Source organism: Styela clava, chromosome 5 (genome assembly GCF_964204865.1).
Source record: "Styela clava chromosome 5, kaStyClav1.hap1.2, whole genome shotgun sequence".
Classification (NCBI taxonomy): domain Eukaryota; kingdom Metazoa; phylum Chordata; class Ascidiacea; order Stolidobranchia; family Styelidae; genus Styela; species Styela clava.
The window spans coordinates 9,185,309-9,212,918 of NC_135254.1; the positions used below are offsets into that span (position 1 = coordinate 9,185,309).

The 27,610-nt window shown below is 34.6% G+C and overlaps 3 protein-coding genes across 3 annotated transcripts; 1 reads left to right on the forward strand and 2 right to left on the reverse strand.

The window, feature by feature from the left end:
• The first annotated feature begins 12,784 nt into the window (after nucleotides 1–12,784).
• On the forward strand, nucleotides 12,785–14,717 carry LOC120344295 (isopentenyl-diphosphate Delta-isomerase 1-like). Its single transcript, XM_039413436.2, has one exon. The coding sequence runs from the start codon at nucleotides 12,902–12,904 to the stop codon at nucleotides 13,667–13,669; it is 768 nt and encodes a 255-aa protein (XP_039269370.2). The 5' UTR covers nucleotides 12,785–12,901; the 3' UTR covers nucleotides 13,670–14,717.
• A 715-nt stretch (nucleotides 14,718–15,432) lies between these two features.
• Nucleotides 15,433–20,133, reverse strand: LOC120344468 (TBC1 domain family member 30-like). Its single transcript, XM_039413706.2, has one exon. It carries the CDS (start codon nucleotides 20,038–20,040, stop codon nucleotides 17,911–17,913), a length of 2,130 nt encoding a protein of 709 aa, XP_039269640.2. The 5' UTR covers nucleotides 20,041–20,133; the 3' UTR covers nucleotides 15,433–17,910.
• Nucleotides 20,133–22,077, reverse strand: LOC120344470 (uncharacterized). The gene has a single exon (XM_078112375.1). It carries the CDS (start codon nucleotides 21,448–21,450, stop codon nucleotides 20,860–20,862), a length of 591 nt encoding a protein of 196 aa, XP_077968501.1. The 5' UTR covers nucleotides 21,451–22,077; the 3' UTR covers nucleotides 20,133–20,859.
• Nucleotides 22,078–27,610: the final 5,533 nt, after the last annotated feature.

Below are 27,610 nucleotides of genomic sequence, written 5' to 3' on the forward strand. Positions count from 1 at the left end.
GAAAATATGATTTTTCAATGCTATAGATATACATCATGAAATAATACATTTGCTTTCATTTGAAAGTAAAGGAATAACGTATTTTTGTTAAAAATTTGCGCAACAAAGAATTAATCATCGTCGACGAGAAGTTATATCTTTCAGTTGAGCTAAGTATAAGCAATAAGTCTTGCAGTAATCAGAATCGCTTTATATGGAAACAATGGTCATATTCGCTTTTCAATCTAACCTTCTAAAAATAACTGCAAATACGTATTTGCTATTAGTTACTCTCTGACTAATTGGTGAAACTAAAAACACCTTCCTCCTTTTCACTGAAAACAAACAAAACACTCGTGCGGCTGCTGTGTGTGCCCTGTTAAAACTGTAGAGCGGTTTTCTCTTATTTCTCTTTAGTAGTGATGGTATTTAACTGTAGACAACAACAATTCCGCATCCCTGATTTTGTATTTTACGCCGTCGAAAACAAAACGCTAAAATTGCACCGTAAAATGCACGCTCGACGATTTTATGTTTGCTTCTTTTGTTTTTCTCATTGCACGAACTTCAACTTTTGTTCAAATTCACAAAAGCGTGAACGCTGTCAACCACTTAATTAGTAGTCCTCCCACATACTAGAGTTTTTCGTGCGTATGAATACTTTCCTGCAATGAGAATCGGATGACGCATCTATGGACCATATCCACTTCCGAAAGAATGAAAATAATTCTATTTCAGTAAAACGATCGTTAAAAATGCATGCCATTCGTACACATATTCACACAAACAGTCAAACAAATATCACTCGTTGTACAAAACATGTCAGTCAAATATATCAAGCATCAGGCAACTGAGGACAAACACGTAGTAATTGTCTGACCCTTACATCAATAGGAATGTAAAACAGTTGGTCGAAGTGTATGTTTCCTTTGTCTGAATAATGTTTTGAGCCAAATACAGAAGTTTACCTTACTATTATTTTACTATGCAATTCTTAATGGACTAATGGTAAATCCACAGACGAATCATCTTCCAACGAAGGTTTAATTAACTTAGCGCGTAATAGCCACATGACCCAGTATTATGCACAGTTCAACAAAACACTTTGTATATAGTTGAATAGAAGCAAAACAAAATTCGTATATGCTATATTTTCTGGTATAAAAATCAAGAATACCAATTGCACAATTCCAAATACAATCTCCTGTCCAAATACTGCCTCAATGAGGAGCTAATACAAAGGCAAATTATTCACGACAAAATCCTCGTTCGTTCACCTGACTTGACGACTGAGCGATTAATCATTCTTGGAATGAAAAATTCATTACTTTTTAAAACGGTGATCTCGACTTAATGCTATTAAAGACCAACGAGACATGCTGAAGTCTACTGTTAACACCTCAAGCGCATTTAAATTTTAATTTCACATTTTTCCCACTACATAAAATATGCTGAGCTTGAACAAATACACTAGCAAAAAGCGCTACTTGTCGAACAAAACGAGATGCGAATAATCAAAAATTGTCCTCGGTGAAGCGCATCGCCTTGGCGGCATTAATTCGCATCGCGTGAGGCGAAATCTCGAGAAAATATCAAGGACACTGTTTCACCTTTCAAGAATCCCACAGAAAAATAGTTATTCGTATGTAAATTTTATGTGTAGTTATCAAAATTTTGCCCGTCCATGAATAAAGGAAACAATTTATAGTTATATGAAAGTTAACAGCTGACGTATTCGCAAGGGCGATCGGTATTAACCTTAAGTTATGCTACCATTATGGTTAGAAATCTACATTACTATCGAAAATATTTACTCAAGCGCCCATCCGATGATAGCATCTATACCTAAGTTCATCTATTTTAAGAGACAGTTCGACGGAATGACAAAAATTGCACAACCGGTTTGTCATATCTGAGAGAGTATTGTAACGTTTTTCATTAAAACTGCTCTATTAATTCAGAACATTTAAATCATTGTGGGATTTAAAGCAGATGTTAGACCATTAATTCATTGCAGGAAAAGTAATGGAATATGCAATCTACGATGTAGGCCAAAAGGCAATCAATATCGAGAATAAACTATAGTAAACAATTTAAATCAATGTTGGTTAAGGTGTCGTCATTAATTAATTTCGCGCCATGCGCTTCTAATTATTTGACTGACAATGGTACACAAGAAAGAAATCGAAGTTGAACGATTACCAACAACTCTCATCAGCCTTGGCCATTTTACTTGGTCAAAAAATTTTGGTGTCAATTTGGCATGTGATTATATAGCGGTCGCGTGATTTTAGCATAAACCTAACACGACGATGATAAGATTAGTGGCAGGAACAGAATTCTATGACAATGTCCTTATGAGGATAAACGCCGACAAATGTGGCACCAATTATGATTGAGATCGCGTCAAGCAAGTGTGATCACGTACCAAAGTCGTCTTTCACTAGTACTAGTAGTATGACTATTTTTATTGTCGCATACCAAAGTGGAACTTGGGTGGTACGATTGGGATTTTCAATGAAATGTACATTATTTTCTATGCCACAGAGAGTACAACTCTCTGTGGCATAGAGTCCCTTTTCTCAAGTAATTCTATATCACCGAATATTGGGCAGAATGTTTATTTGCCTAAGTCGAACGTTCGTTTCCAATTCTGTGAAAATTATACACTTTCTTTGAAATTTAGTTTCTTACAAATGCGTGTATAGTCACAGCGTTATTAATTAGATACATTTTTAGTAGGCATTTTACTCCGAATTGCTCGGCTATCGCCATAGGTGAAATAGATTGTTAGACTATTTCACTTATATTTAAGGTTCGGAACAATGGAATTCGCTTTGAACACTTTGAATGGTGAGATTGAATTTTGCTCGGCACTTGCCAGTACCCAAAAATTAAAATATAATCATGCTACAATTGTTTATCAATTTTTGCAAATAGTCAAGTTCAATAATTTGGCCACGGATGCCTGAATACTATTTGTATATAAAGTTGAGTTAGTTAGATGATTAACACGAGATTGTCCTAGTAGTACGAAAAAGTTGAAACAAAATTACAGAAACAACAATTCATATAGCATACCAAGTTTTAGCCACAACGTTCATAGATTCCACCTAAATACAAATGTTATTTTAGACGAATATAGGTATAATATTGTTACCATTGTTTGTTATGTTGTTTGAATATTTGTTATGTTGGAGTAAGTTCCCGCCGCAGACAAAGTAATGCATTTATCACGCACCTGACATATAACCGCTATTGAAAATTTAATGAGAAAATCGTATAGTAACGGGAATTACATATTCTCAACTTTCGAGTTCAACTTGGAGCAACTAACAAAATTTTCAGATTAATTTCGTGAATGCAAACAATTTATTCTACTGTATCTTGAACATATATAGTAAGTACCAGTCTATGTAAATTTACTATTTGCTGAATTATAACTGAAAATGCACTAGCGTAAGTTTTGGCATTGAGTACTTGCATTCCTAACAATATTTTAAAGTTTATCACCTGCTGTTGCCTCTTCCCTACAAGAATATCTAATCTGAAAGGATACTCCCGTAGTATGGGTACCAACCAGGATATGGTTATGCCATACTTTTATTCCGGTTTTCCTTATCATAGTTCTATTACGAGTTCGGAGAGTGTCTGTGTGAGCCAAGTGAATATCGCCCTGTCCCTTAACACAGCTTGATGTAAAATAGGCGAACAAAATTAGTTACCTTGCCATATTGGTACTCACACTCCTGGCGCGTCTCTGAAAGTTGTATAAACGACTAGGAGATCTGTTAACTGGCGTTCAACTTTTTGAAAGCAACAAAAATGCCCGTTACCATCCATTACTTTGAAGACAAACGAAGAAAATCACATGCTCACGTATTGTACTTTACCATTATCCATAAGATCACTTAACCTAAACTATGATTCATTGTCTGCATGTGCAACAAATTCTTTTTCTACGATGAACAATACTTTAAAATCACTATACGCGAAACAGACATGGCGATTGCGATTACTAATCAATATATTACAAATTTTGCATGAAGATATGGAAAGTCGCCAATGTTTTATTAAAGGCTAATATTCCGGTTATCATCGAGGATTCCTGCATTGCATTTGTCGGAAGTGGAAACGTATGGTTCTACTTTTGAAATACGATCGTGCTTATCAAATTTCAGAGTATATTTGGAAAATATAAACGCCATCATGATCACTCAATGTGATCTAATGAATATTTTCGTTGAAATATTGATATATATATTTTGTCATATTATACTACTCGTTTGAAACAACCAATTAAAATCCACAGTTATACGATAATCGGTTTAAACCATGGTTAAATGTAACCACGTATTTGTCAGGCTGAATATTCGGCGTACAGTTTGTTACCGACGTATCCCACTTCCATTCGCAGTATTCTTGATCATATTTTAAAGTATTTTTGCGTGTACCTGGTTCTAACTCCTATTAATAATTTAATTGAAGACGAATTTGTTCTATTATACAAATTTGACAAATGAGGTTTGACAATTCAATTATGTTTGCTGAATTCAAACTCAATTGTGGGACCGTCTCGTCCATCCCCTAATCGAAGCTACAACTAGCTAACTCCCGTCTATCCCACAAACTTCAGACTAAATTATCCGAATCTAAAACTCCAGCTAGTGTCTGCAACACACTACCGAAATATAATCCTTTCTAAACCATAACAAAACTCATAACTTTGCCCCGGAGCGAAATAATGAATCACTTAAAAGTTGCTAGGCCTGCAGACAAAATGTGACTCTGTTGTAGTAATAGTGTAAAAAACTTTGGGTTTGGGCCATATATGACTAAGCAAGACTTTTAACAGTAAGAGTGAGTAACAGTATTGGCTCATGCCCGATACTAAATTGCATTAAACTCCGGTGCTGGAACGAACCAAATTGCACAGTGAGTCCTGCATTAATCAGAGGATTTCCGCTCTGAACAATAAACCTATTTCACTTAGTCTGCACGCATGAATTCCCATCTATCCTGTGTAAGTTATACATTGTTTGGATTAAATCATACATACAGGATATGTTTATGCTTTTGCTAATGATTTTCTCAAAAAGTGTATTCACTGGTCTCGTCCCACGTCCTAATCAAAAAATGTAGTTTAAAGTAATATGTAATGGTTTAAATGTAATGTACTCATATTTCAAATATACGCGAATATTTTTCTTCATTGTAAAAAAATGTATCTTTGCAATCAAAACTTCATAATATACCGAGTCTAACTCGATATTCGCAAAAGTTTTATCAGTCAAAATTTATGAATCACACTTTAATGTAACTGCAGAATATTCAATAACTATTCACAATTATCAATCAGTTTTGGCATAAACAGAAACTTTGGCAGCTCGAACTCCCTGATAAATTCGAAATATCAATCTTAATACTTCGCTTGGTGGGTTTTACCTGCGTAAAGTTCTGACAGACGAGAAATCAATATTTAAGTAACGTTTATTGTCTGCTGAACAATGTTGTAAATTTTGAATCAATTCGAAAGTTGTCTTCAACAATAAATACTCTGTGACAAAATTAAAATTCGCGTTAGACGGGAATTGAAGTATTGGAAATTTGCTGGTTGGCAGTTTCTGAATAGAAACTGTTTTTGAAAAATAAAAGTCATACCACTTTTCCTAAAAAAGCGCAGTTCAAGAATATTTCATCAGGAAAGTTTATTTTCTCTTACTGAACTACAATTTCTGAATGCGAAACCTACTTATTTTGCACGTACTTCGGTTTTAAGTTATGCGTCAACTTTGCGAAGGATTATTTCATTTCAAGTACGAATATTGACTGTGTCACTTTCCTACTTTTCCCTCGCAGGCGCAAATTGCAGCAATAAATATGAACCGCCTCCAGGCGGTATGAGGCTTTATAAACGATATCTACATGCAGAAACTTTGCTGCATGGGTCGCGATCAATTTTGCCAGCGCTTACACATTATCCGATGATTACAATAATTACAAGGACGGGGGATATATATACTTGATTCCGAAACTTAAATCATCTTAGGTCTATATTTATTGCAGTATAATACTGTATTAATATCGATTCATCCATTAGATATGTCTATGTTCAAGTCATTTAAATTTACAATCTAAGTTATCTGCAGATCATTGAATTAAGCGAATAATTTGTTTAACAGACTGTATTACATTAAGATAAAATTGAAACCTTTCCTATAAAATGACACGTTAGATAAATCCATTTATATTAAGTATAGTAAAGATATGGAATATACACCAGTTACTTCAAAACTTACAAATAGTTTGTTAACTGTAAGAAGAATTTTTTGTATACTTTACAACGATGTATATATATATATATTATGAAAAGATATCACTAGAACAGCTTATTTCAATACTTTATAATTTTACATTTCACAATAATAATTCCAATTTTACAATAATATAATCACATTTTACCTGTTTTGACATCAGAGACAAAAATTGAATAACGTTACCTAATCCCACTTATCGAACATACAATATCATCAACATATCGAATAACTAACTAATCAATTTTGCGGGATGACTATACGCTTATTTAATAGCGACAGAAAACAGCACGGGCTATTATTCCCAAAGCAAACAAATCAAACCAAAACCTCGGCCAACCCCTCTTTTGTGTTTAGTTTCAATTTTATACAAACATGCGCTATAATCGCTGAACGTACTGTTAAATATTTCAAATATTTAAATTTGACAAGGTTGCGGTATAGCTTAGATTGATTTAGTTAAAATAAGTTTTCTTTTTTTCGTTCACGAAATTTCCAGTACATAAAAAATAATTCTGGTTCATATTTTAGCTTCGTCAAATATGAAAGGATTGGAACAATTGTCTACTTTTGGGAATTCTCAAACATAGCCAAAGGTAATAAGAGGCTGAAAATATTTTTATGATATCAAGTATCCAACCAATAGCATCGCCAAAAAGTTAAAATACTCAATAAAGTCAAGTTTGATAAAAAAGACGATCAAAAAATGTAATTTCCGCGGAATTTATTGGACATGAAGATGTATATTAAATGATTCTGATCTATGTCTCCAGAGATCAGCCATTTCATGACATTTATTTTAAACTTTAAACTTAACTTTATGTCGCATACTATTTTGGTTTGTGACTTTGGGCATACTATAAATCAGAAGAAAAATAAGTCAAAAAACTTAATCTCATAGAATCTGAGTAATGGTATACATTTACAATTGGCATTCTGGTGGCGTCGCTATATACAGTATACTCTAAAATCGCGGCGATCCAGAAGTGTGTGTACCAATATGGAGGTAGCTAATTTTGTTCGCCTGCTTTACATCAATTTGTATAAAGGGACTGGAACCTCTGGGCCGGGGGATATTCACTTGGCTAACACAGACAGTCCCCGAACTTGTAATAGAACTAATATCAGGAAATTCGGAATAAAATTATGGCCTAACCCTAACCTGGTACACACACTACGGCAGTATCGAAATTGCTAATATACCGCAAAATAGAGAAACTATGCTCATGCTGTCGAAATGTCCTTAGTAAAAGGAGTTCCTGCCATTCCAACATATAACAAAGTAGAAATGTTGCACCAATACCTGTTACATCGAGTTATTACAGCAACTTTTCATGGATTGTTCACTAGCGATTCTTTCCCATCCGCATTTAACCTGCTTTTTACGCGACTGCGGGGAACAAGCGATATAAATGGTCGCGTGGGACTCGACACCTGCTATTTATACGCGCGGAACATGGCAGTTCGTATTTTCAGTCGATTTTAATTCAGTTTTATTGAAGATCCTTCAAAACCACCATCGTCAAAAACGCGCTGTCAAAATTATTTGAGATTTTCTCTGTGGTAATGACAGGTTCAATACAGCAGTGTTATATGATCACGATTTCTATTACAGGACAAAATAGAGCTGTGTTCTACTAACTACTTAATATGACATTTCAAATGCATCCAGCTACCAACAATCACCACTAGCATACAACATACAAGTATATTAGGAACCAAACGTTTAAACCACAGCGCTGATATAGCTAATCTCAAACTCAATCTTATAGGACACAAAATGGGCCGATGGATCATTTTGTTATTTTGTTGTTATTAGAATTCGTCTTGTTGTGAAAAAAAATGTTATTTCCTTCAACTATTGGACCAATTGCTTATAAATTTTTAGTGGTTAAAGATTGTTGTTGTCGCTAGAGGGGTATTACTGTAGTTTTATTCGTTTCTAATTTCGCGAAGTGGTACTACGCAAAAGTCGGAAGTTTTTTGATAGGGGGCCTGTATAGGTAACCAGGGGACTAATGTAGTTTAGTACGACAAGTACTTCTGGTGGCGTAACAATTGTTGAGTAGGCTATGTCATTCCTGACCGCCATCTGACTACGTCATCGACTATCATTGTTGCAGACGCCATTACGGGAGATCGTCGCTATACTTTGGCAAGTTCTATTGCGTGTTATGACGTAGCAATGACGTAGTTTTTATGGCGCAGTCAGGAATGATAAGTGCAAAAAATTGTTACGCAACGAACTATAGAAGTACCGCACTAGACCCAAGTAGGATAGCTTCCCACTGTTCCAGCATCGTTCAGAATATAGGTTTGAGGAAATTGTGGGTAAAATATTCCGTTTCGGCTTTCGTGTCCATATTTATCAGCATTGCTCTCTTGTTCTATAGACAGGCCTTATAACAGAATGACAAGCCTTACAACAGAATCCAATCTTTTCAAGATTTAATGAATTACGTTAGTTAATAAATTCTTCTCATTTTTCTTCAGCTTAAAATCGATATCTCCAAAGCACGTTAAAACATGAATTTTTAAGGTTTACACTGATTTTATATGAACAGGGTCCAGTTTCTGACTTTTGGATCCATTAAATTTGATCTGATTGAAAATTCTATGACAAAGATATCGGGAAACATATTCGCGCACGTCTTGATGATGTAAACTATTTTGAAGAGCATGTCAGAAGATGACTAAACAAATGTAAACAAGTAGGTATGCAAGCTAATTACATTCCTCGCTCTTTCAAAAACGAAACTTCTGAAAACATTCTTCGTAAACAAGAAAGTCTCTGCGGATTTTCACGTCAGATTTTATTGAATTAATTGAGAGAAAATTTATTTATAGGACTGATATTATATATTTTACTTTGCCGGGGTTCTAATAAATTAATATTTACGGAGCTTTCAAGCTTGGTGGTTTGGGAAAATGCATCATACTTTAACGTTCATAAATATGGTACTTTCGTATTTTTATATATTATTTCTTGATAAAAACTGTTTAAAAACTGTATCTGACTGACTGATTTAACTTTCAGTTAAGCGTGAAGCACCCTATATTTTTTAGCGCATAACGTGTTTGATGGAACACGGTACTTAATATGATACTTTGTACACACCATAGCACTAACTAACTATTCAATCAATCTTACTAAATCGATTCCATTAGAAAAGTTGAACCAAAATCGCACAATACAATATGTTGAGCTGAGCGATTAGTGTGTGGGTAGCCGGATATGAACAGGGCATCGTCACTGTTGTGGTTAACGTTTTCGATTTCTTATATTTTTATTATGGAGAAAATTTGGTACTCCCGTAGTATGTGTACCAGCAGGTTAGGGTTAGGCTATTAATTTATTCCGATTTTCCATATTTTAGTTATATTACGAGTTTGGGGACTGTTCGTGTTAGTCAAGTGAAAATACCCCCTACTTTTAGGCTTCAGTCTCTTTATACAACTTGATGTAAAGTAGGCAAACAAAATTAGTTACCTCCATATTGGTACACATACTTCTGGAGCGCTTAAAATTTTGTATAGGTTTCATGGCGGTAAGTCGATCGACTATATCAATGCATTGTATTAAATTGGCAAACTAATGCATTAGAGTGGAAAGGCAACAGCTTTGGTAGTAAAATTACATTGACGTTATTTAATGCTACCAGATTTACCCCTACGCCAACTACTCCGCCAAGGTACAGTCGATTAGACAGGCGATGTCGAAACAAAAATGCAGTATATTTAAGAAAATAATTTCTTCCTATCGTAGCATTTTCTCTTGGCAAGAGTGATGACTGATAAAAGTTTGAAAACATCGAAAAAATTGAGCAAAATCTGAGAAATCAAGCAAATGGGGAATGCGCCAGAAATAAAATGATTAATGACTCCCATGAGTAATTCTAACAATGATTGATAAAACAACAATCAATGAAATAAAGAATAGGATGAAAATTGAATTATGAATCCCATGAATAACTGCAGCAATGAAAGAATAAACAAACGTTTTTCGCAAAACGGGAAAAAATTCACAACATAGCTCCTAGGAAAAACTAAAATACACGCAAAATTAGAATTGACTGGAAACGTTTGAATTAATTTCAGACTAAAAATAGTTGTTGCTGTTTGTAACTAGCGATAATGTTTTCATAATGAACTGAGCGTTATTTTTTGATACCCCGTATACACACTAATACTCAATTACAAAAAGGTGGTACGTGCGCTTACATACCAACACAAAAGAAGGACCCGGATTATTGAATCCTCTTGAGCAGTAAGAAGTTCACAACATATTTACATCGGCAGATCGGTAACATTGAATAAAATACACTCGAGGACCGGCAACAAAATATTGAAATACAACACAAACTAACCCGTATTTGCGTAACATAGTGCGATGTTTCGGCCCAGCAGGCTATGCTATCTTGAACAAAAATCAGAAAATACATACAGTCTATAACAAGCAACTATCATTTTGACATTAATAAAATTTTTATTCGCATAATCTTGGGTAATTTGTAGAACATAGAGTGTTACAAGAGTTTCAAAATCCCATATTATGGCCTGTGCCACTCATTATTTTCGTGTATACAATTTAGTAGAAACTGTGTGTTCAAACTCTCCACATACTGACATAAGTATTTACGCCCGAATTATCTTTCGTGTATTTATTTCAAATTTGCTTCAATGTGTTGTTACTAATCGATTTTAATCGGTAAGTATGTTGATAGGTATTTGTCTGTTTGTTTGTTTGTCTGTTAGATGTACGCGATATCTAACGAAAGCTAGATTAAATCTGCTCCAGATTTTGCGTGTGCATTCATCATGTGTCATACCAGAAGCCTATTGATTTTGGATGAATTATGTAGTATAATTAGCGAGTTATTAATTAATTAGTGATGGGACACAAGGTGTCACTATGGAGTAAGAGCGCTGTTTTGGGGGATCCCTAACTTTCGATCGATAAGTCTTCGGTCTCTGACCTATATTCTCGTTTGCTCTTTTGGGTAAGTCGGGCACGTGCATCAGCATGTCTGAAATACTTTCAAATTTTGTCTGCTTTCCTGATCTTCCGTATATTTGCTTGTTTTGCTCTGTAATGCTTCTTTGGTTTGTTTTAACTAGGCTTACCATACGTCCCGCTTTAGGCGGGATAGTCCCGCTTTTTAGCGTCTTGTCCCGCCGTGGCGTTCAGCCATTCAGCATAATACACGAACATTACCAATTAACATGTTCTCGTTACAGTTACTCTCGTTGTTGTTGCTAGCGCAGTAGGAGCCTTCCGACACTATTTTGTAGCACCATCTTAAATCTACCTTATTCACGGTTTTTCAAATGTGAAAATATATATTTTTCAATATATATATATATAGGTAAAATGTTATCGTGTGAAGTATTGTCATTTCTGGCGATCGGAGAACGTCCCTGACTAAACATTGAGCATCAATTACTTCTATGATTAACAGTTTTTATTTACATTAGTGCAACAAAAATCCAAGTGGTTATGAAATTTTCCAAATTATTTTAATACAGACACTTCCTTTACAAATGGTACGAGCGAAATCCACATGTTTATTGGGATTTGATATAACCTACCCGGAAGGAAGGGAATATGAATTGATAATTTTGTGAACTATATATTCCAGAATAATCCAACCCAGGGTAATTATTCGTGCGATGTTTCAGGCATTTTTCATACCCACCGCATAATGCGAAGCGCCTATCTACGCGCAAACATTTGTTAACCATGGTTGAAAATTAGCAAACAATTAACAAAAATCTTTGCGGACCCAAAAATACGGTCTGTAAAATTGGATGGATTTACCGAATCGGCGGACGTTTCAAGGGTTCTTCATTCTCCACAAAGGTGACCCTCGAGAACTACGACCAGCAGCATAGTTTTTTGTGGCTCCAAAATGTTATCTATGTTAGAAACCACTGATATAGCCGTTATTTGGTAGGACATAGTATTTCTTGTTAAACAGAGCATTCAAAATTGTATGGGTGTTACAAAAATTACTCTCAATATGTATTATTAAAGTTGGTTGTATTTTTGTTTTCATTTTTTCAATATTATTTTTGAGTTGTCTTTTCTGCGGTTAGAATACAATTCAATATATATATTCGATTTATTATTATTTTTTGCATTGGGTATGTTTCTTGTTCATTGATGGTTTCTAACTATTCATCAATCCATTGTGACATGTGTCACAGTTCTGTTCCGACCAAATCCGGTGGTGCTCGTCATTGTCACAGTTTATTTTGCACTGTGGTTGTCCATTCGGAAGATCCAAGATTTCGGATTAGTGATCACTTACACTTTTTACAATACTCAGTTTTTCTAACATTATATACGTTTTAGTCCAAATTTATGCAAAAAATAGAATAAATAAAAGCCTGTCAAGAACATATTAGGAATTAATCGTACGAAATTCATCACAAGCGTGCAAAGTCAGCAATTATTATATTATTAGGTAACTGTGCTCCCACCACCAAATATTAGAAAAAAGGACTCCAGCCACGTCTTTTCAAACTAGACGTCTGTTTTTGAAAGCATTTAGTTTGTTCATGACATTGACTCAAGTTTTTTGTTTTGGAACGGTATTTCATGTTAAATGGATATATTTGCCAGAAGAGTAGCATCGAAATTACTTTTAACCAAACTGAAACTGCTCAACGTGATGCAGGCCAGGTCCGCAAATTCCTTGGCTGAAACTTTGGCTTCAAAAGACAAAAATCAAGTGAATCTTCTTTATGGAGAACATTTGATTATAGTGGATGAGAATGACAAACCGATTGGTAGTGCATCGAAATTAGATTGTCATTTAAACAGTGAAGGCCCTCCACTTCACAGAGCTTTTTCCGTTTTCTTTTTTAATGAAAAGAACGAGCTTTTGATGCAGAGAAGATCAAATGCTAAAGTCACATTTCCTGGTTATTATACCAACACATGTTGCAGTCATCCGCAAAATAATAAACTTGAGATGGAGGAAGCAGACGCAATGGGCGTGAAACGAGCAGCACAACGCAAAATGACCCAAGAATTAGGAATCTCAGCAGAACAATTTCCTCTTAAAAATATAAATTATGTGACAAGAATTTTATATAAAGCTCCTTGCAGTGATACATTCGGAGAACATGAAATTGACTATGTTCTTTTTGCAAAGGGGAATGTAGATGTTAACATTAATGAAAACGAAGTTAGCGAAGTAACTTACGTTCCATATGGCGGAATGGATGCTTTTGTGAAAAATTGTGAAAGTAGAGGAATATCAATTACACCTTGGTTCAAGCTTATTATGGAATCACAATTGAATACTTGGTGGAGAGACATTGATAACATACATGAACATTTTAATCATAAAGCTATAACGAAGTTTTAGTGATAAAGTCTTTTTGCGAGACAAACTAATTACCGGTATGCATCTTCTATGCTTTGGCATAGAATGCTATATGCATAAAAGATGTTGTAGCAATATTGAATATAACTATTATTCCAACAAATATATCCCCAAAGGTGTGATACTAATTGTTTGTATATGCATTCATTATTTTTTTATCATTGCTGAAGTATGCTTGTCTGAAGGATTCAGACTTAGTTTTGTTACATATATGCTAATGTGAATAACTGAAAAAAGTTTTTCACTAATCTTTAAAATAAATTAACTTATGATCACCAAATGCCAATCGTGCGAATCTATAATTCACTTTACTCTATGTAAATGAACAGAGTGCAGTTGATTTTTTATTTTGGAATCTAGGTGCACTATTTAAAATTTCCAGATACAGACTGCTACATATTACTCATGCCAGTGATTTTGTTTACTGTTTTACCAAGGGGCTCTCGAAGACTAAAATAAAGCTTGATTAAGCTTTCAACTCGCTGAACATATAACTGATTTTGTGCAGTTGATTTTTAGATTTTGGAATCTAGGAGCACTATTTAAAATTTCCAGATACAGACTGCTACATATTACTCATGCCAGTGATTTTGTTTACTGTTTTACCAAGGGGCTCTCGAAGACTAAAATAAAGCTTGATTAAGCTTTCAACTCGCTGAAAATATAACTGATTTTCTGCATATTGGGCATATTTTTTGTGACTGTCTGCCTATTTTCATTTTGCCTATTGTAGCCGCACATGTTGCACTTACATTTACTGTGTCACAAACATATTTTTGTTTGATACTAGTGCATGAAATTGGGAACATGCTATTTGACACTTATGTGTGTACACCTGCATGTGTCAGGGTTCTGAATGATGAACAATCAATTTTCATTATGCGAATATTACCAATTTACCACCTGTGAATTTGTCCAATTCGTTTGTGACCTCTTGCATTTTACCCTATATCAATCATGAATAATATTAATAAATTGCAAAGGTGTGTAACTTGTATTTCTTGTTCAGGATTGGGATATATCCTGTTTTTTCATTGTATTTTGTGCATCATACTGATAAGAGAAACTATGATCTTGTTGATTGGTTTTTCAACGGACCTCACCAAGATGGCCGACATCCTGAACTCAGGTTGTGCAACATCTTGGTGTGCATACTTCAGGAGTACCTTTTCAACACTGGTGAAAAAGACTTGCGGTTTGCTGCAATTACGTTACATCAATTTTGTCTAGCAAATCAGATGCAGTAAGAAGTAACGGGTTAGATACCGTGTTGGGAGACTGAGGAGTCACCTTTTCATAGACTTTGAATTCAGAGAAAATTTTGGGCCAGTTTTTACAATAGCAGATTTGAATAAGATCTTTTTGAGTTAGTTACTTGGGGGTGTACTGTGACTGCATAACAAGCATTATGTATCCATTTCCTACGCTTTTGAAATGAAAATATTCAACTGCATCAAAACGCTATTGTGCCGTCGATTTATTCAGCTTCTTTCTGTAGGATTACAGAAGCTTAGGAACAACAAATTAACCATAGTACTATATGATAACTGAATTTGGAATGTCTAGCCTGTGATTTGCAGTTGCTCATTATGCAAATCAATATATTATTATTAGGCAGTTAAAAACAAAAATAGGTTCAAATCTAGCACTGTTCCTGCTCCTAATAAATACAAAAGCTAATATACTTCACATACCGTAATTATCAAAATGGAGCTGTTTCTGTTAAAAGTCAATGACAAATAATACTGTCTTTCTGCAATAAATTTGATAATAAATGCTCTGAAAAACATATTGATAACTTATAATTATTAAATAACCGCTAAGAATAGGGAAAACCTCTAAATTACACAACAGAATTGAAGAAAAATTGCTCTAAGCAAATGAATGTTGATCACCATAAAAATTAACAATATAAAATTCTAAAAAATATTCAACATACTCTATATGTAAACATATATCGATAGTAATAAAGATTACACATAATGTCATCCGCCATTGCACCGCCCAAAACCAAAAAATAAAAAGTACGGTACTTGAAATGAATTCAATACAAATGAATTTAAATTTGTTTCTTCATTACATCATCGTATTGGCTCTGCAGCAAGGTTTCCTGATCAATTCATAACAGGATGCAAACTGTATGCTGACGATATGCTGATGTTACATTGGAAATGAATTAAAACCATGCATTCCATACACCGCTGAACACTTTATGGAATGAAGATTTGTGCATGTTCACCAGTCATGCATTTCACGGCAGCACGGATTATGATTCAAAATTAAATGTGTTTTCACAGAGGACCCAGTTAGGCGCATAAAATATATTGGAACATGTAATAGGTCACTTACTAAATTTGGTAGTAAAATAATATAGTCATAACACACTAGCTATATTATGAATGTGGATGGAAATATAAAATTTGGTCGCCATCAAATTAATTTGTACTAAATTAGGTCCATAAAAGTTGAACATTCGTTGCATCCTGTTAATAATTATTTTTTCCAAATTCCATCAAAGTCACTTTCAACATGGATAAAATCGCTATTCAAATTTATTTATAATAAAAAAAAACATTAAATTTGTTTATTTTTGTTCAATAATTAATTGACTGCTCATGTTAACAAAATATATTCAACAGCTGGGAAATAAAGAATAACCGCTAATAATTTATGAGCCCATCACATGATACCATGAAGCTAATTATCAATAACAAGGAATAGGGTAATCCTATCACCAAAAAATAACCAGTATTCAATATTCTGGATTTTCACATAATGTCAGATTCAAATATGAATACCAGTAGATAGTTTTATTGGCTTGTTTAAATGTTTATTTCTGTGAAGAAACAATCTTGAATGAAATATCACACGGCATACAGTAAAACCACCACGTAACATGATATAATCTTAATCTATTCAAACACTAATGAAATACTAACCTAAATAAAATAGTCATACACTTATACTGAAATAAAATCTTGATTAAAATTATGGGTCTACACCAGTGGTTCTCAAACTTCTTAGAGTTAGGACCCACTATTTATTACCACAGCTCTTGGCGACCCAGGACCCATTTAACTTTTCATGACATAACACAGCAATTGCTTATCATCGCAAAACTACCGTGTCTCCTCGAAAATAGGACCTGGCCTGAAAATAAGACCTAAGTTGAATTTTGAAAATGATTTTATTTAAACCCTACTCTTTATTTTTGACTTTCAAAAAAAAAACATAGTGTTATTCTTCAAAAGAAAATAAATCTAAATCCTGTCTAAATTTCGGGAAAACATGATAAGAAGTGCTGTACAGTGTACAAAACTACTATGCGTAAAAAGCCACATGGTCATTTTTATGTGTAGCAAATTTTTGTTTATTCTGTGAAGATCGTAAAAAGGTACCTTTTACAGATTAGAATTTAAATTCAATTTAATTTTGTTTGTTTTTTTGAAGATTTGGGTATTCGAGTCACCACCGATCCTAATAACCAGTATATTTAATCAAAGCTTTTTACATCTTTTCACGACCCACCAGTGGGTCGCGACCCATAGTTTGGGAACCGCTGGTCTACACAATGATTCTGCACCGGGTACATTTATATCAAGAATATATGTGCAAATATCAAAAAAGGTATTACAAGGGCAGTAAAACGGAATAAAAAAATATTTCACAAATGAATCAGACACAAGGATTAATAGCATAATAGCACCTGAAATATTGTGCAAAAAGTTCCATTGGCAAACTGAATCCAGAGTAATGTTAAGCAGCTTTTTGAATTTAGTAAAATATGATTCATAAATTTAATCTTAGATATTCATCCCCTTTTATTTTCTGGATGAAGCCTGATATCATTTAAATTAACTACAGTACAATTCAACAATGCAAAAAATAAATTGAAAATACCAAGACTAAGACATAAAAATGCTGTAGTACACTCAATAAAATACTTAAATCTACTAAAAATTTGTAAAAATAATTAAGATTCACAATATTGAAGAAATTGGGATTAAATCAATTGCACTTTTTATATGTTAACAATCTTGTACTATTTATTAGGAAATTAAAAGCACAAGATCTGAACTAGGTTAATGATGTCCGAGAAATTGGTCAATGACAATTTTCAGAATTCAACTCCTCAGACTCATGAATTGGACAAAAAGCCAATCAATGAGTGTATTCAGATAGGTATAGTTGTAGAGTATATTTCCTACTACAACTTTTCGATGCTATGAATTCTCTGTTTCAATCTTCTCTTTTTCTGGTGGTTTTTCATCGTTTATTTCAGGATTTAATTTCTTCGCCACACGGTTAGGAACTTTCTTGATTGGTTTTGGTTTTATCCGATTCGGAGATTTCAATTTTTGAACAAAAACTGCGTCTTTCCATGGCAGTGAAGTACGATTTAAATCCACTGTTGAATCCGTTTGATGAGATTTCTTATTACCCTGTCTGCCGATGAGTAAATGATTCACCGCAACCGGGGAACGTGCTTCGGGCATCCCAGAGATCAAAGATATAACTTGTGTATTAGTGGGATTTTCTTTTTTTGCTTTAGTTTCACCAGATTTAGTGTAAATTAAATAGTTTGATTGTAATTGACGATTGCAAATCTTCATATACTGTCGTTTTAATGCAGCAATATCAGTTGACATTCTTTCAGCCATCATGCCATTTGGATTATTAGCGGAGCCTGAATTTGCATCAAAAGCTCCTGGATTTGCACTTTTTAAATCTCCCACTTTCTTTGCTTTGTTTTTGTTCTTTGGCAACTTTGTAGAATGTCCTCCGAAGCATGAGAACGTACCACCGTCATCTTCATAGTAATTCATCTCGTTGTCTGCGATTCGTTCAAGTTGCGACTCTGGTTCACTTTCACTTGCCGTAGTGCTATCATGTGATAAACTGTATTTATAGTCTTTACGCTTCGTACGATCAAATTCACCATTCGTGTCAGAATCAGCAGCGAAAGGAGTGATATTATATTTGTATTTTTCACGAAGCTCTTTCAATCTTGGGAATGGGAAAGTAGCAATCTTATACACAGTTTTCATCAATTCATCAGCACAGATAAATTTTCCATTCAATGTTTGTTGGGTGAGACCTGCCATTGCACCATAAAATTCATCAGCTGTTTGAGACGTACCAACTTGTTCTCCGAGCTTTGCCCAAATCGCCAAGGCAACCCGAAGCAAAATTTCACTTCCATCTAAAAGTACAGAATCCCAAACTCTCAGAACTGTATTTGTAGGAAGACAAGTTGCAAATAAAGTCAAAAACCATTGCATTGTAAATACATTCGTTAAAGGTGGCTCATAACAATGCGCACGACCATTTTCATTCGCTTGTTTCTGAAGCACGTCAAAATGTTTTGATAGTTCTGGTAACCTGGCACGCAACAAGTCACGAAACACGGCCATATCGACAGAAAGTCCTCGCAAATTATCAGCAAAATAACTCTCTGGTAGAACCCCATCCACAAGATATATCATTATTTTTAATGCGAGTTGTGCATTATTTTGTGTTACTTCTAATATGAGAGCAGCTAAGACATTGAAACCCTGGCAGTATCCGACTTCTTTATTCCATCGTGCATAAGCGAGCAACACTCGTTTTAAAACCATTCTCTCCTCTTCACTGTTATCACCAGACATATTTGTATATCCAGTCCGATGTAAATCCTTTACAATTTGATTATCAAGTCGATCATCGTCGGGGTTAAAACGGTCGCTAAAAACATGACGGGCTGTCAAATTCCAATTTTTTTCTGTCCTTTCTTGAATATAATTTTCAGCCAAATATCCCCAAACTTTTTTTCTCCATTGTTCTGGAATTCCTCTAGGTAGCCTTAATATGGCCCTCAGTGTTTCTCTCCATTGTTTAAATCCATGTTTACCAGGACTTGGTTCAAGACTAAAATTCAACCTGGCGTCAATGCGACGTTTTTGTGACACGGCTTGTAATATCGCTGTCAGCATGTCACAATACCTTTGATGTTTTTCTCTCAAACGAGACCTCTGCCTGAGTTGGCGAACTAATTTTGCTGATATAACAGTGACTCTTTCATCCAATTCATCCCGTATTGCTGTTACTTCTGAAAGGGATTTCGCTTCCAAAAACAATTTTTGTAATTTTCTAGTTTGTTGTCGTTTTAGCTCCTCTAGTGTCTCAGAATAAGCTTGATGTCCTCCGCTATGAGTTGCATCTGATAAGCATGAAGTCTCCGTCGAGCTATCGAGTTGTTGATCAGCTCTGTAACGATGATATATTTCACTGAGTAATCCTTGTACAAGATGCCTTTGTTGTTGATTTCCAGAATTTTTAGAAATTTGTGCCATGTTAATGTTTGAAATTGACATCAATATTAGTACTAAATCATATTTGAATTTTTAAGATTATATACTTATCGAAATCGCGCCATATTGTCACGAGTTTAACAGTGAAGGAAATCCTGTGAACAATACATTTTGTGTTATTTGATCAAAAAATATATCAAAAAGTTATTTGAAGACATACGTAGGCTACTAAATAGATACATAAAAACATATAAATAAGATTTTGGGGTGAATAGACAAGTTGAAAACGAAAAAAGGAAACATTGAACAAGAAAATAAACATCCTCCTGGAGCAAAAAAATCAAACCAACGAAATCCGACAATTTGCACCAACTAATCATCCGCCTTTGATAGGTATTGAACATTATCAGTGATGTTCATAATGTCCAATATTAATAATGCGATAATTTTATGGTAGAACAGGATATACTGGTAAATCAAATTTTACACGATAAATTACAATGTCACTGAAAGGGTGAAAACATTCCTTAAATTACTTTGATGATACCATGGTCATATGGTAAAGTAATGAATGAATAGCTTTTATCATGTTCTACTGCATCTGATGTGACAGCATGACGAAAATAAATAATTTTTCAGTTATCATCCTAATAATCAAAACAAAATGTCTAATCTGCCATAAAGTATCACAATTCGAGGGTTTCAATCCAAAAAGATGAATATCGAAAAAAAAAAAATTTTTGAAAACATGAGGAAAACTTTGTTATATTTTTGACTTTTAAACATATGAAACCTTGATTAGCGAACAAGAGCAAAAAAATTGCACCATTTGCCCTTTTGTCTAGAAACAGTCTAATTCCATATTATAGAAATGCAACATTGTCATATTTTGTTTCCTAATTCAATAATCGCATCAATTAAATCTCCATTACACGAACGTAGTGATCTAATTGCTTGATTTCTACTGACATGAAGTTCATTAATTATTGCTTCAATATCACCCAAATCAAGTCCATCCTCATTCTCTGCTTCTTCACCAAAAGCTTGAAAATTTTTACATTTTTGTTTCGAAAGCATTTCAGAAATATTCGATTCTTTTACGAGTTTTCCTTTTGCAATAAGTTTCAAAGATGTTAATGGGATTTTCAGTTTTTTAGAGATATTTTCCATCAATTCTTCTCCAGAACAAGAATCAACGTTTTGTAACAAAATTTCGTGTTTTTTGTGATTACATTTTACACTAATTGAAGCATTTGGGAATTGAATAATGTCCGTCAATTTATTTTCCACAATCTTTTGTGAATCTTCATTAAACTTTCCATTGTTGTTCGAAGATTCAAACTTAACGCAACAAAGTTTATGAGTTTTCCAATCATCTATTTGGCATTTCCTTGAACAATAAAAGACAATTCGACATTGTACACATCTCTTCATTATTTTCTCTTTAATTCCGCAAAATGAACAAGCCTGCATTTTGTAGGCTATATTTTCCAGTTTTTACGAAATAACTGTTCAACCAGAAATTATAGTAAGATACCGGGTAATCAATACCATTTTAACTGCTCTTGCGAATAAATTCCGAAATTGATTGTTGTACTGCAGTTGTAGATTTAGGCTAAGCACACTGTGCCTGCAGACAAGACTTAGGTTTTGATAAAAAGCCTGGATTTAGTATCAGTCTTGATTTCATGGACTTTTACCACGATTAAAACGGACGTGCAATCACAAATCCTGACATGTAAATCTAGAAATCGCAGCGTGCAATTGTGTTTTTGTTTCTCTTCTGTGTTAATTTAGTTTCAGTGTGTGTTACTTTAGCTCAATTTCGTTGACAAAATGGTAATTTTATATTTTTAAAGGCTGTGACTGACCCGATGACCTAACGGTGGCTTCGTTACAGCCTCGTCACAATGCCTTGAAATTAATTTTGAAATGTTGACGAAAAAAATGATGATTGATTGCATGTAAACTATTTGACATTGTTTACGAAATAAAATACTAGGCCTACTACCGTACTACTGCTATCAGAGAACCAGGCAAGTCTGCACGTTGAACGTCTAGAGCCCACGTGCAAATCGACCAGACCGAGCGAAAATTTAGATTCTTTTTTTTTTTTTTTTTTTTTTTTTTTTTAATTGGTTCACTCATTGAGTGATTTCAATAAATATGTAAAAAATAAATAAACAAATAAAATAAATTATAGTCCACATTCCATTCATGATCCATTTGTTAAATTGAGTTTCACAGTATTTCCAGTTTGTTTCATCAGTAATAAGTATCCAACGATAATAATGTTTTTTTAATAATTACAATGATATAATACAATATAAAAGGAAATACACAAAATTAGTAAATACAAAAAACTTATTATAAACCTGATTTAATATCTAAATTAATGCTTTACATAAATTTTGTAATTCTTTTTCAAAGGGTTTGTCTACTCTGGAATTTTCTATATTTTTTCTATACATTAGGGCCATTTTTATCTGTTTTTTAAGGAGAGCAATGTCAGGTGTTTTATTTTCAAATATTATAGAATTTCTCATTATCCAAATTTTATATCGCACTATTGATAATAAAAGAATAATTGCATTCAAATCTAATGCTGTTATATGACTAAATAAAGGATCATTAAAATTCAATAATATACAAGAATCATAATTTATAACAAAATTTATTCTAATTAATTTTAATATAATTAAGGAAACAAATTCATCATAAATTTTCTGAGTAAACTCACAAAACATAAAAATATGTGTCACAAACTCAGGTTCTATATTACATAATAAACATAATTCATTTCCTGCTACTCTTTTGATCTCTGGTTTTGTTTTCAAGGGTAGAATATCCCATATTAACTTATAGTTGAAGGTCCTCATATAATTTGCCAAAATTTTATTATGAATACTGTTACAAGTTATACTGAGATTTGAATTACGGATAATTACAAGTCTTTCCCCATTAATACTTTTTAAAACTTTATCATATATAATTCTATGTTCACCCATTTTAATATCATTCATATTTAAACTATAAGTTTTCATAAAATCAATTACGCTTTTATAATATTCATGTGGACTAAATCTATGTAATATACTATTATTCAATGGTAGACCTAAATAAACACATAATTGTTGCCCTATGTTATATTCTAAGTAATTAAAATTGATAGTTCTGTCACTAAATATCACATTATTTTCTATAGTTTCTATATATTCAAAAACACACATAATATACATAGACATTGTAAAAATTGGAATATTCATTATATCGTATCCCCCCATACATTTTGGCTTACAAATGGTCTCTATTTTGAGCTTTCTTTTTCCATTGAATACAAATTTTTCAATAATTTCATCCACTTTTTTGGCTATATTTTTTGGCTATATATTTTAGATTCTTAAAGTGAAACTGACAGAATGCAGGAACGAGCCGATTTGGGAAAAAAACTCGAATAAATAAGTCTAAAATTATTGAAACGGATATATCGTATACGGTATATAAACGACGGTGACGCTCCGATAGGCGCAAAGCCCGGCCTCGCAAAACGACGGGCGACGATGCGTAATTTTGCATAGATCAAAAGTTATTGAACGTTTCCCCGACCCTTGACCCCTGAACGATTCTCTCTATACTTTATCTAATCATTGCAAAATTTTCAACGCTGATTTTGAGAGTGTTTTACGAGTTTTAGAGAGTTCGTGCTCAAAAACTGGCCTGCATGTTCGAAACTATTATTTTTATTCAAAATAATAAACCACGTAGGTACTAAAATCTAATTTCAGACTAGTCCATCGCAGCGTTTGCTGTATCAATTTTTGATTGTTGTAACTAAACCAAGGGTCCTCAGAAGACACAATGGCTGTAAGTTATTTATTTGTTTTACAACCATTTTTTAAAAACACAACTAAATACTGAAAAATAACACGCAAAACTCCCAAAAATTTGACTCAACATTCAGAATTTTGCGTCTAAATTAATTTATGTTGGGGTGTTTTATATCATATGGTTTGCTCATTCGGTACCTTACCACAGCATCATGACACTAAATTACAGTGGCGGCGCGTCAATAGGACCAACCGGGGCAATGCCCCGGTTGTTTTTTCGGTATAATAAAAAATATTCGAAAAAATACCTCAATATCGGTTGCACAGACTGTCTACACTAGCCATATTCTCCCGACATGGTTCATTTTTCGCTCGCAAAGCCTTCGCCGAACGTCGACGGGGCGACGCCAATATTGCCCCGGTTGCTCATTGAATATCGTATTCTCTCTTTTATCTTCCGACGTTTCTTACAACAACGTGTTGACATATTCACGCATTCCTTCTCGTTCGTTGGTTGCTTGAAGAGTTGATAGTTTCCTCGCCTTCGTTTTTGTCGCTTGTTTCGCTATTTGAATCAGTTAGAGACCTTCAGTCCATTTGCTTTCAATTTTCCACATTCCATTTGAGCTCCTCACTTCTTTCCGGCTTCGCATTTCTTAGCCTTAGAATAAGGTTGATGCACTACTTCGCACTCCGTTTTCGCAGCTGCCGCTGGAACAAAAATTAGAGGTACAACGTCTTGGGCCTTATCAACCAAAAAATTGTTCACTGGAACAATCCCATGACGGAGGAAAGCGTCGGCGTACATTCTGCGCAGAAACTTGGTATAAAAAACACGAATGGTTGTGTTACAGCGAGGACAAAAATGCACTTTTTTGTTTTTATTGCCTACTTTTTGCTACCGCCCGTGACTCACGTTGGTGTAAATTTGGTTTTAGAGATCTTAAACATCTTTCCGAGCGTGCCAGGGATCATCAATCTTCTATGGAGCATCTGGACAGTGGGCACGATGAATGGGCTGGCTCTTCTAGTAGAGGGGTATTTTTGGATATGGTGGAATACACCGCATCCCTAGATACAGTATTGAGAGATCATCTTGATGACGCAACTGTTTCGAAAGGGACATCTAAGGATATCCAAAATGATTTGCTCGACTCAATGTATAAAATTTATTTACAACATTTGGCTCTGGAAATTGAGAATTGCCAGTTCCTTTCGATTCAGTCTGACGAGACAACTGACATCACGTGCGTTTCCCAACTGGCTGTGATTTTTCGGTTTGTGAAAGATGGTAAACCTACCGAGAGATTTCACAGCTTTGTACCAATCGTTGATCGCACGGCTTGCGGGATATCGGCTGTACTGAAAGAAGTGTTACAGCCTTACAACGCGAAGTCAAAATTGATAGCTCAAACTTATGACGGCGCGGCAGTCATGAGTGGGTCGAAACATGGTGTTCAAGTTTATATAAAAGAAGATTTTCCTCATGCGCATTTTTTACATTGTTATGCACACCAATTTAACCTCGTTATTAAATATATGTGTCTTGATACCCCTCTCGTCCGTATATATATTTTGCAAATGTTTCGGGGTTTTCTTCATTTTTTTCCGTTTCGCCGAAGCGCTCTGACCTCCTTCGCCAGATATGTAGCCGCCGTCTCCCAGCTTGTGCACCAACACGTTGGAACTTCCAATCACGCGTGGTGCAGGGCGTGTCCGAAATTAGGTCTGAGCTCATTCAGTGTTTCAATGGCATTCAGAGCTCTCCGGTTTGGGACGAACGCTCTGTGAGGGAGGCGGCAGGTCTAAAGCGTCTGCTAGAAGATGGTGAGTTTTCATTTTTTCTCCACAATATTCTATCACGTGGATGTATTATACGGCGCATTGCAGTCAAGGCTAATGGATGGAGCGTCTGTGCAGTCGTGTATTTCAGAATTCTGCGATGCTGTATCTCGTATCCGGGAAACAACTTGGGGAAACAACACCTTGCCGCGTTCTCTTTGATGAACCCCAAAAATTTTTCAAAATTTGCACGTCAATTTCCCATCCATTTGTTGGCTACTGTCTCCAAATTTTACCCCATGATAAACGTGGGAAAATTGGAAAATGAATTGCGATGTATATACACCAATCAAACTTTTTTGAACATCACATCAACTTGCGGGCTCTATGGGTTCCTCATAGATAACACTCTGGTAACTACCTTTGCGGCGTCTGCAAAATTTCTGGACATCATTTCGACGACGCCTATTTCTTCCGGCGACGCAGAGCGAACATTCCGCACGCTGAAGCGTATTAAAACGTATCTCAGAAACACAATGAAGCAAGATAGATTAAATTCCTTGGCTGTTTTATCCATTCACAGAGACGTTATTTCTGGGATGCATGACTTTAATCATCGCGTTATTGAGCATTTTGCTTCCAAGAAACCGCAGCGTGTTGCATATATGTTCAAGCAGTAGAAGTCTAGCAGCATATATATCTATGAGTGAGCGACGCATGTCCTTATCTTTGCATTACCTTTCCTTTCTTCATAGTAACGTTTTAAACCTTATTTTAGGTTTTGTCTGCTTTCCCGAAGTTTCTGTTAATATGTCATTGTATTTATCTGGGTAAATATTGCCTTTCCTTTTGAAATAGGTTTCAAAATAAACTATGTCTATATTTATTAATCCCTTGACTTGGACCGGTTTTAAAGACACTTTCTTATCGTTAAAAATTGTCGCTTTTGCCGATTGGTTGTTACCGATGGAATGGTTTTTATACTCATAAAATGATGGGAGAACTTACAGCGCTCATCCTGTCCCCGTAGATGGGGGTGACTTGGTCCCGCAGTAGCTTGCCCCGGTTGTCAAAATGACCACGCGCCGCCACTGCTAAATTATGTTACAAATTCAACGCAACTAATATACCTTTGAACAAAGTGGTTGGTGATCAGTTCTAGAGATTCGGAATGTGCTAACACTTCAACATGACAATGTGACGTTCGTCTACACCTCCAGTTTTTCTGAAAATATTTGGTCAACTCGACATCGACATGTGGATATACTTATAGCAATAATTAAAAAGGTTAATTTTTCTTTAAATTCAAACAAAGACTTTCGTAGGAATCAAATCACACCACTTTTAGGAACACAACAAGTTACGTCCTGTCTTTATCAAATTTAAATTTATATTTTCAAGACCTTTAGGCACTGATTGAAATAATTATATATAAGTTTCCATCCGTACGAGGTACATAATCGGACATGTAGTGGACATAACGATCGTTTCAATATTATGTTGTTGTTGGACACTTTAGTGGACATAACGATCGTTTAATATTATGTTATTGTTATTTTTCTTTTTCTTCGTCACCATCATTATAAAATCGCTTTTCTCTAAGAATACTGGACCAATTGCTTCGAAATTTTCAGTGGTTTGATTTTTTTACAGAAGGCTATTACTTTTATTTATTCCTATATTTTTTATGAATCCTATGAGATCTGGTATTTCATTCAAAATTTCGCTGTTCTGAAATTTACTCATTGGAACACGTTTTTGAAAACTTATTTCAAATGGTTGCGTGATCGAGCTTGCAGGTACGGTACTGCTAAGTTACCGTACCACAGTGAAATTGATTTATTCTTTTCGCGATCTTACGGTATTGCAGTAATGTAGGTTTCCTAGCAAATCTAGCCTACCGTATTTGTTAATTCAATTGAGTTTTTATATGCCAAAGAAGAACCGTTCCATGATCGAATAGCAGGCCTACATACAGCAACTGGTACCGTACGGCGTACGGTACCGCAGTGAATTACGTTCTC

Coding starts and splice junctions, on each gene's coding strand:
- LOC120344295 (XM_039413436.2), top strand. CDS start 12,902: ATGGATATATTTGCCAGAAGAGTAGCATCGAAATTACTTTTAACCAAA.
- LOC120344468 (XM_039413706.2), bottom strand. CDS start 20,040: ATGTCAATTTCAAACATTAACATGGCACAAATTTCTAAAAATTCTGGA.
- LOC120344470 (XM_078112375.1), bottom strand. CDS start 21,450: ATGCAGGCTTGTTCATTTTGCGGAATTAAAGAGAAAATAATGAAGAGA.